Source organism: Spinacia oleracea, chromosome 1, assembly GCF_020520425.1.
Source record: "Spinacia oleracea cultivar Varoflay chromosome 1, BTI_SOV_V1, whole genome shotgun sequence".
NCBI lineage: Eukaryota > Viridiplantae > Streptophyta > Magnoliopsida > Caryophyllales > Amaranthaceae > Spinacia > Spinacia oleracea.
Window position 1 is genome coordinate 110442566 of NC_079487.1, and position 10843 is coordinate 110453408.

Here is a 10843-nt window from a genome sequence, read left to right on the forward strand (position 1 = left end):
TTCATGTTCACGAGCCAATTATTCCATCTCTGTGATGGTTGAAACTTGACAGTGGTCCCTTGTAGTTGTAGCTAGTGGCCAATTGGCCGTGCCCATGACCCCTCTTTTTTGGACCACACCACACCGCTCTTGGGGTGCGGTCCAGATTGGGCTTATATTATGTTTTACATTTTTTTTAATAGGGAGTACTTCATCTTTGTGTCTAGAATTAACAGTTACAGAGTTCTTCGCAAACAGTAGCAGAGTAATGTTTTCGAGTTTCGATCATTTATCAATCTATTTTCGGTAAAAATTGTATTCCCTCCGTCCCAAAATTATAATCCTGTTTTCTAAATCGGGCGTCTCATAATTATAGTCCTATTTTCTTATTTGAACATAAAATATTTCTCATGTTACTCTCATTTGGGACCGCAAAACAAAAAGAAAATGTGCTTTATTCCTTTTTACATGTACTATTTTCTCTTCCCCATGTACTTTGTTCCTTTTTACATGTACTATATTCTACTTTTTCAACATCAATGTACTATATTTCAATTTCTCACACACTATATTTCACTTTTCTTAAAATCCGTGTTTTTAGTCAAACATGACTATAATTTTGGGACGGAGGGAATAATTGTGTACTAATTATAAAGACTTCTAAAATTAGAAACTTTTGTTAAGGAGTACTCCGTATATAGTAATTGTGGAGCTCCGCCCAGTCAAACTCCATGATTGGCGAGTGAAACATATCAAAAGGTATTTTCGTAATACAAACTTTTAGGAAGACCACTTTTATGCACTGGAACCAATTAGTTATGCACTTTAACTAATTAGTTAACCACTGAAATCAATTAGTTAAGTCTGAAATTCAATTAGTTAAGCAACGGAACCAATCAGTTATGCAACCGAACCAATTAGTTAAGCATTGAACCAATTAGTTATGCCCGAACCAATTAGTTAAACAATGAAACTAATTAGTTAAGCATTGAGATCAATTAGTTAAGATGTTATGAGTTTTAGTTAATAATAAGTTTGTTCAAAAACAATAATTATTCGACTCATAAATTTAACCATTGTCTTTATACCTTAACTATTTTATTGCTCTGTATTTAATTAATTATGATTTACAATAGTTTAGTTAATACCAAAAAAGTGGTCTAACCATTAGACGGTCTTACCCAACAACTTTTGTTTTCGTAAATAAATTGTCAAAATACACAATCTATATATTTAATATACAATTTCTTTTTATGTTGAAATTATATATATATTTTTTTTAAATATCAAATATATTGTACTATCGCAATTTTAAGATTGTATATTTTTTTTATTATAATTACGAGAATACCACTTGACATGTCAATCAAAGAGATTGTTTTGAAATTTCTCGTAATTGTGTATGCAGACCGCTTGGTCTTTGCCTAAATAATAAATTGTGAATGCAAAAATTGTTACCCAAAGTTTAGTTGTTAATTTAAGTTGGAGGTCCGAAGAAGTTGATTCCCTCTCTTTCAAATACTCCGTATAATTCACATTTAATTCTCTGCGTTTTGAAGGACCATCCAACAACCTATTCTTACACGAAGTATAACTTATATCAGTATATACATACTATGAGTAATAGAAAGGAAACTTTATATTTCGAGTAAAACCGACAAATGTATCTTGTCGAATATAAACAGGTTGAAAATCTCAACAATAATCAGACTTGTTTAATTAAATATGTCTGAAACATTTAACAATAACCAGCTTGTATCTTGTTCGTTTGTGTCATGTCGTGTCATATTTTTCCAGCTCTGATTTTGGGTAACTAAAGTTAGACAAAAGAAGTTCGCAAAAACAAAAACAAAAAAGCGGTTAGACAAAATTCGATTTTAGCCATTTCAATTTTAATTACACTTCGAATAGCTAAAGGCTTCAATATAATTTCATTTGGTAAATAACCTCATTACCGGAGTTAATTCTTCCTTGAAGTTGGCCTAGACCCTCATGCGCGAAGAAGGTAGTGTTGATCTACAGGTAAGCTGGTCTTTGGCAGAGATGAAGGATGCGGCGTATTCCTTTGATTTCTGCTCCATCAACAAGGTCGAAAGGGCTAGAATTCATCCCGCGCACCTTTTGGCTACAGGGGCTTCTAGGTCTTTGATCTCCTTTTCTAATATGTTTTAGTTCTTTTCTTGAAGCTGTTGTAAAAATAAAAATAATAATAAAAAAAAGTTGTCCTAGAACCCGCAAAATTTAAAACCAAAATGAAAATTTTCTTGCTGAATGGAAAATAATGATAAAGTGCAAATTTCACCGGAAAAATCTAACAAATGATTTACGACTAGAAAAATAACAAAAAGAGGTTAGTTTTCGCGAAAGAAATATCCGAGTAATCGAAGTGGGTGTCAACCAAATGAGGTCTAACAAAAACAAGTGGTTTGCCAAATCAAGAGAAGATTTGCATCAATTCACACCTTCATCTGTGATGGTATGCTTTGTTTTAGGACAGACACAATAATGAAATATGTCATTTTATATTGCACATGTTGTAATACGATAAAGTAGCTAATAGGGTTCTAGATGAATGAATTGTGTGGTTCATCCCATATTCCTAACGGTAGTGGGCAACTTAGTTATTGCATTTTCAGTCCACATTTATCACACACATTGTGGATGGAACTAACTACTAAGTGCAAGCTTTTGAAATTGGCGTAACAGAATGGATCAACTCACTTTATTTTTTTATTTTTACGTATCACAAATCACAATGTTAGAGAGTCTCCATCCCGAAGGAAGTTATGAGGCTTCAACTTTTCCGACCTCAAATACATGCTTAAATAAAATAAACTCAACTTGACCTCAGAAATTGTAATCAATTTGAGCCTAGATTTAGCTCTAACTAAAAGAAGATTATGAAAAACTGTAACTGTCTCATGTTCGTTCACGAGCCTCTCAACCCAAGCTTAGCCTTGCTTAATGAAAATCCCGAGCCGAGTTCAGCAACTCTGAGACTTGAGAGCCGCTAGGGAGGAACTGAGTTTTGGGCTAAAAGGAACAAATAATTCATACAGTGCTGGTTTGCCTGTTAGAATTGAAATCTGCTGGTTTGTACGTTTTCCGTTATCTCTTTAGTTGACTAGTTGTTGATTTTGTTACTGTTTACACTTACACAGTTACAGAGTACAAATGTATTATAGCCATGGGCTGGGATTAACCGAATTAGTTAAATTTAGCCTTTGTTGCCAGAATGTTTAAAATACTCATTTACATGTAAATCTTATAGTTTGACTGTTTGATAGAGGACACAATCAATTCTGCAGCTGAAATTATCTTTATTAATGTAGATTGCCATTTTCTATACATTCCTTCGACGAGAGGGTTTAGAAAGGTCGGGATGTATCCATTACCATCCTTGTTAAGTGAGAAGGGAGGTTGTAAAAGACTCCACGAAATTATTAGATTAAAAAAAACACTATCTTAAAGCACTCTAAACTGTGTATCAGTACTGCACAGAACTTACTGCATTCATGAAAGACAATATACGAGACTCATCCTTCTGGACGCCATCTGAAGCACAGATACCACTACTAACATCGATTCCGTTCGGGCGAAGAGTAAGAAGGGCTTCCTGAACATTCTCTGGTTTGATTCCTCCAGCCAATAGCCAACCATGTTTGCTATTTATTGACGGTAACTTAAATTGCTTCCAATCGAATCCTTCCCCACTGAAAATTTAAAAAATTGGCAAAGTGAAACAGACCATGACTGTAAAAAAATTGGGAGTTGGGGATCTAAGTAAAAGATCCTGTTAAGGAACTTGAGCTGCCTCTCAGTTCTCTATTGGGAAAAGGTTTTTACATAAACTATGGGTGGTCAAACAAAATATACACCAACTAAGGAAACATACACAACTACTTGTATTAAACTATTAACTATGTGAACAATGTAACATGTCTCAGATTTGATACCCGTAAATATCATGGATATCAGCTAGCTAAGCCGGTGAAGTCTTGTGGGTGATACACCTTAGTTTTAAAAAGCGCGCTTTTTTGCGCTTAAAGCTCGGAAGCTCACAGCAAAACACTTCTGCCAGCCGAAGCCTAGCGACATACAAGAAGTGCGCGCTTCCTAGCGCTTCAGTGCTTTTGCGCTTCCTGTAGTCTGGGCACATCAGACCCTTCTTTTTTATAAAAAATAAAGCCACACGACTCTAATCTTCTTTTTAAAAGTATCACGTGATTTCTTTTTTTTTAAAAGCGAATATTTGTGAAGTTTTTGAAAACCCTAGTGCAATTTTCTCCCGTAGCTGGATTTTTCTAGCTTTCTCGCCGGATTTCTCTCGTCGGATTCTAAATTTTTCTTTCATCGTTTTTATATATATATATATATATATATTTTTTTTTTTAATCTTTTCTTTCCATATTTTCTCCATATTTTCTGAACTTTTGAAATTTTATTATTTCTTTCGGGGTGCGCTTCGCCTACGAAAAGCGTGCGCTTTCGCTTTGCGCTTAAGCTCCAGGGCCCTTTTGCGCTTCAGTGCGCTTCGCGCTTTTTAAAACTAAGTGATACACATGACCTAGGATCAAATCCTATTCCCTTTCTTTCTTTACACCCAAATAATTTTTTTTTAAAACTATACATATGTCCACATACACATGTTAAAAGGATATCTAGGAGACTAGGACAGAAACTATAGTCAGACAGCTGCTAACTTGAGATCGACAAAGGCAACACTAAAAGTCGCTTTACTTGAAAAAACAACAACAAAGAAGACTCGAAAAGTTTCCGTCCTTAATACCTAATGAAGAGACTTGGAGGCCAACTTAAACTCGCCTCTTTGATCTAAGAGGAATTTTTGGATAAAAGAGATGAAAAATCATTTTTATTAAATAAAAAGTGTAGTTAGAGATTATGATTTTGTACTTGTAAGATAGTGGTGATTCTTAAGTCCGTTCTTTAAGCTAAAGAATGCATAATGGTAAATTAGGCGTACCTTCCCCCAGTTGCACTATCCACTAGGATCCAATCTACGAGAGCACAATCTTCTTGAGAAATATTATTCAGGAGCACCCCATGTTTATCAGTGTGAAGAACATAGATAACTCGATTCTCCTTCACTAACTGCGGGAAAGAACTCCGTGAACCATTTCCATGAAGCTGCATAACTTTATGGTTGCACAACTTAGAATGCTGAAGAAAACTATTAGGGAAAGTAATCCATGTTTTAACCTGTATATACCTGGATATATTCTATGTTTGATGTAGCAGCAGCTTCTAAAATAGTGTCAGCATCATCATCAACAAACACCCCAACCGGCTCAGCCCCATACTTCCTAGCAACCTCTGAAATCTCCTTTGCAGTTGAAAGAGAAACAGAACGTTTAGATTTTGGCCATATAATCATCCCAATAAAATCAGCACCGGCTTCAGCTGCAATTGCAGCATCTCTAGCAGATGTGATTCCGCACATCTTGACTAAAGGCTGGTCTTTTCCATACTTGTTAGACGCAAGGGGTACTTTCAACGTCTCAGATGATGCCAGCACTCTTGTATTCCTCAACTTGCACTGATGCCTTGATAGATGTTGATATGAATGCTCTCTCTTCTGCATACCTGCAAGTAATGAAGTAGCAGTGACGTGAATTTATCATACAACTATAAGGTAATTATACTCTTTATTGTTTAACAAAGAACATGGAGCAAGTTATATGTTCAATTTTAACATGACACAAGTTTGACTTCCATGCATAACAATTTACAAGTCAAGTAAATCTATCCTCCACACCAATGAAACCTTCATATGCTTGGAAAATATGTCACAGTCATGCTCTCCAAACGCCCATTAGGTTACAAATTTAACCAATAAAATATTGGTTTGCTACATGACATGACAGAGCAATGGAATGAAGTAGAAAGTATGAGATATGAGTCCAACCCCATCATTCTATCATATGGGGCGTGTCATGGGCTGGCAGGGCACAGTCTTCCCATATAGAGGAATATTTTCCAAAGGGGAAAAAACCCAAAGAACACCATATTGACAGTAATGTAACAATGGGCCATTTGGTGGCCAATTGGGCTCCAATTGTGCTGAGATTTGAGGGTCCACCATATTTTGGCTAAAAGAAGACAATGGTCGGGCCATATTTGAGGTTTGAGGCCGAAAACATGGGATGGTGCATAGCAGCAGCTCTGGGGCTTGCCGAAGGTTCTAGAGTGCTCCGAAAGGGTCTTGGGCATTCTACCTTGGTTTTGTGTAGAAGGTGGTTTTGTGTAGAAGGTTTTAGCAAGGATGTGTACAAACTTTTGAGATTTGTGTAGAACCTCCTTGTATGAAAAGTTTCCTTAGGAGGTGGAAACATTCTAGATGGAAGGATCTAGATAGTGTAGGAACATTTCTGGTAGGAGGAGAGTGTTCTAGAACATTATTATTCTAGGGATTAAAGGGTCTATAAATAGGCATCCCATTCATTTCTACAAACTAGCCAACGCACCTGTAATTTCTCTCAAGCAATATGCAACATATTTCCAAACGCTCTTACTTATTTACTGACAATCTTTCTTCTTCAGTCATTTTTGTAGCATAAATAGCTTAGCAAAATTACCGGTTAGCCTTGACTAGTGCTCCAACGGGACTGGACTATCACGCTAGTGCTAAGGACATGGAAATAATCAACACGTGACTAGTTACATTAACATAACACAGTCACACTTATGCTCTCTAAACATTGATTGGTTACAAGCTATGAAGCACAAAAACGGATACGGGGACAAATACCAGGACGGGTACGGGGACGGGAAACGGAAAAATTAAATTTTCAAAAAACGGGTACGGCTAGGATACAGAAACAAATACAAAATAAAAGAAATTTAATTAATAAAATCAGCCACAAGAATTGCCATGTCTGTCAAATGTCAGTTTATACATGGCCTAAATCATGAAAGGACTGATGTTTGGTTAACTTGCTGATGAAAATAGTATTAGTGCTGCTAAATAATAAGAAGCATATGTGATTAGCCAACTCAACCAACACCGAACACACCTGAATTCAAAGCTCAAACAGAAATATAAGAACATCAATCACTTCAACAAACCAAAGAGTAACTACACGGCTACAGATCAATCACCAATAAACTAATTACTTAAATCAATCAATTGAACCAACAACCACAACTCATTCATCCGCAAGCACCAACAATATTTTCAGAAAATAAAATTAACTGAGAGCAATGAAGTAAGACTCGTCGGAGTAGAGCCGCTGGTCAAATATGGGAGCAGTCTAGCTGAGTCGAGGTCGCCATACACATGAGAGGAGAGAATTATGTTTTGACGGCTTAACCCAATTATTTTTCCTTTTTTGTAATGGGTACTTATATTTTAGGCCCAAAGTACCTAAAACGTACCCATTTAAGTTGTTAACCGTACCCATTATTTGGATACGAATCCTGTACGTATCCACGATGTACCCGTACCCGAGAGGTACCCGGTACGGATACCTCATGAATCTTCCGTACCCGTGCTTCGTAGGTTACAAGTTTAACCAATAAAAACAATGTTTTTCTACATGATATGAGTGTTAATAATGTGCTTACAGAGTTACAACATAGCTATGTAGATGAAACCAATACCTGGGGCAATTGGGGTAACTGTAATCCCAAGATAACTAACAACTCCCATGAATAGCACTGGAAAACAAAAAAAGAGGGCATCAAGCAAATTCAATTATAAATGCAATCCAATGTAACCCAAAGAATGAATAGGCTAGAAAATAAAAGTTGATCACGTTAAAACAGGTGAAACTACACTTCATTTTCACTCCATTGAATTGAATGACCTAGCTTGATGTATAAAGTCAATACAAGACAAGAGCAACTAAAACTTAAAACTCATAAAGGCAACAAATGCAAGAATTTTAAAGAATCATTTTTACTTTTTGCTCATTAACGAATGAGTGAAGTAGAACCATTGGTTTGATCAGAATTGAGCACCATACCCAGTGGCGGAGCCAGATTTCACGGATGGTGGGTCATAATTGTACGCCGCTCACCGTACAATCATTAATCAATGCATAAATAAATAAAAAATACTTTAAAAAAATAACCCGTTCATCGATTCGACTCCACAATTCTCAATTGATTTCTCAACGCCATCACTCGCAAAACAACCCTCTTCACTATTAAAAAACCCAATCATCAATTCGCTTCCACAATTCTGAGGTGCAAAACCTGAGAATAATCTATTGGAATCCATCATAAAATCCCTCCATTCATCTAACCCATTATCTTCCATTAGCAATCCAACAAACACTAATTTCTACAACCTATGTTTCCAGCATCAACATTAATGAAATTCAAATTCAATTTTCTGCCCCCAAAACCCATTAATTTCATTTCCATAGCTCAATCATTGTCAATTTGTCATTTCCTGTTTTCAGATTATTGAGTCAAACAAAATAAAAATTAATGAACGCTAACAATCGTGACCATTTTTCAGAAAATCAAGCTAAATTCCATCAAATATAACACTCAAAACATAAAATGTCCAGCGAATAAATGTCATTGAAATTAAATGTATCATGTTATCCATCAACCCACCACGCTTACTTTATACCTATAAATTCTAAGAAAGACAACCTTAAATTTATCTACCCAAATTGAGAAAGTTCCCATAAATTGTATCCAATTAAGAATGGTCTGAACTTTGCTAATTTTTCTCATAACACTACACATAACCCAGTTGATATGATAACTTTGTTCCTAACTCATAATTGTATTCCCTCTGTTTTCAGTTTCAACTAGAATCACTGGTCTTCTACAATTGTTGAAGTTTTAACAAGTACTAATCTCCACCTTTTGCTACTTCCTCTGATTTCAGGATTTTTTTTTATTGTCTTTTTGTCACTCTATGCCGACGTTTTCTCACTTACATTCAAGGGTTAGGTTTGCAGACATGATAAATAATGTTCTTATAGGAGCTTCTTGTTTACATCTTTTATTATACAATTGTTGTAAAGTTTTACCAAATCCACGTCATCAAAATCGAAATCGAAATCCAATTAAAACAGTCACAAATAGACAAATCCCTAATTTTTAGATTACATAAAACACTATGCAAAATATGAACTTTCCGATTGGCCAAATTACTCGTCAGATTGAAAATTCACATCATGTAATTGTAGATTGAACATGGATTTATATGAATGAGCATGAACATTACAGATTCCATAAAAACAAAAACAAAAAAAATCACGATTTTCTAAACAAAAATTAGTAATTGCACAGATAAATAGATATTCCAATTCAGTTTGAAGCTAAAACTGAGAAGTATGAAATATATAAGAACTTAATCAAATTTGAGCAAAATAATTCCAGCAACAGCAAATAAATGAGTGATAATTGCTAATATTCAATTTCGAGCAAATTAATTCCATTACCAACGAATAAATGAGTGACAATTGCAAATAATTCAAATTTGAGCAAATTAATTATAGCAACATCGAATAAATAAATAAGTGATAACTGTGAATAGTTGAATACGTAGATAGATGGAGAAAGAGAGTAGTACCTGGAAGATTGCTGCTAGTGCTACCTGCCGATTTACGAGATTACGATTGATTGCTGTAACTTCGTAATGCGAAACGGGACTTCTTTAGCAAATTTGATCTGGAAATAATTCAAACTCAAACTGCAATCTGGTCGTTAGGGATTCGAATTTTGCGACCTGGTTTCTTTTTCTTTTGGAGGGACTTGTAACTTGTTGTAGGAAATGAAAGAGACGAAAGGGAAGGCCCCGAGCTCGTCCTGATAAGAAACGGGCCGGGTTAGGTCGGTACCAAAAAGTCAATTTATTATGTCGGGTTGGGATGGATCATGCCAAACTTTCGAGACTCTTTTTGTCTTAAATCTCTCCTAATCAAACACCTAGATAAAGATGAAATAATTCTTATACTTGATTATCTATACTAATATATTAAAAGGCGTTGTGGAAAATGTATATGTGTCACGTAGTACTCTCCTCACGCCACATCATCCACTCACCATGTAGTATGTAATGACAACCAAAAATCAATACAATGAGGTTCGAACACCAGACCTCCTGTTTGGATGATAATTCTCATTACCATCTTAACCAACCACCAATTGTGTTTTATCTCTTCACATTAATTTATAAATAAATGATCACATGAAATCTAAAACAAATAAATTTTTATGTGACTTTTTAATTTCTATTTATGGACTATTTTGAAAAGGAAAAAAAATTAAACATTATGACAACCATGAAGAAACCTGATGTCATAAGTCTCATAAGAATCAACTATAGGATTGTCTTACATAGCTGCATATATATCTAATTTAGTGTTTATTAATTTGACGTACTTAGTTCCATGAGAAAATAAATTATACAAATTGTAAGATGATATGATTGAAAACTTACTTGCCATGATAAATGACTTAGCGTGCCTGTGTAGTTGACAAACTTAACGGATATTTTCCATTCTATAGAATACAAGTATTTTGGTCAAATATTGAGGCGCAAGAAAAATCTAAAACATTAGTTATTCAATGTAGCAACCGGGGCATCGCCCGGGTCACACACTAATTTTCCCCTAAAATATGAAATCAAGGTTTATGCTTTTTTGTTCACTTACCCACTAGGCCTCCATATCAACAATATCATTCAACTTCCTTACGAATGCTGGATAAGTGAATAATGACTATTGTCATTATTGGCCTTTTTGTACTGCTAAATGATAACTACGTGAAATTGACACCAAACTCCCCAAATTTTTGGCTGCATACCTATGCATGCAATTCTGCATGCATATGAGCTACAAATATTTCGTTTTAGCAGTTTTGTGTGATTTTTCCTTTC

At 35.1% G+C, this 10843-nt stretch overlaps 1 protein-coding gene across 3 annotated transcripts; it reads right to left on the reverse strand.

Annotated features, from left to right (window-relative positions):
* Window positions 1-1600: 1600 nt before the first annotated feature.
* LOC110801675 (N-(5'-phosphoribosyl)anthranilate isomerase 1, chloroplastic) lies at window positions 1601-9841 on the reverse strand. Of its 3 annotated transcripts, XM_022007072.2 has the most exons (6): window positions 9536-9841; window positions 7600-7656; window positions 5210-5583; window positions 4964-5127; window positions 3488-3692; window positions 1601-2165 (listed from the first exon to the last, which is right to left on the reverse strand). In XM_022007072.2, the coding sequence occupies exons 2-6, from the start codon at window positions 7646-7648 to the stop codon at window positions 2148-2150; spliced, it is 810 nt and encodes a 269-aa protein (XP_021862764.1). In that variant the 5' UTR covers window positions 7649-7656; window positions 9536-9841; the 3' UTR covers window positions 1601-2147. The 3 variants fall into 3 exon arrangements, with proteins under 3 accessions (XP_021862764.1, XP_021862763.1, XP_056695530.1); XM_022007071.2 differs by lacking the exon at window positions 1601-2165 and having other exon boundaries at window positions 3280-3692; window positions 9536-9833; XM_056839552.1 differs by lacking the exons at window positions 1601-2165; window positions 7600-7656 and having other exon boundaries at window positions 3280-3692; window positions 9536-9839.
* Between the last annotated feature and the right edge of the window lie 1002 nt (window positions 9842-10843).

Coding starts and splice junctions, on each gene's coding strand:
- LOC110801675 (XM_022007071.2), bottom strand. CDS start 7,648: ATGGGAGTTGTTAGTTATCTTGGGATTACAGTTACCCCAATTGCCCCA. Junction 5,128..5,209: donor CAAACATAGAATATATCCAG/GTATATACAGGT, acceptor AAAGTTATGCAG/CTTCATGGAAATGGTTCACG. Junction 3,693..4,963: donor GATAGTGCAACTGGGGGAAG/GTACGCCTAATT, acceptor TTAAATTTTCAG/TGGGGAAGGATTCGATTGGA.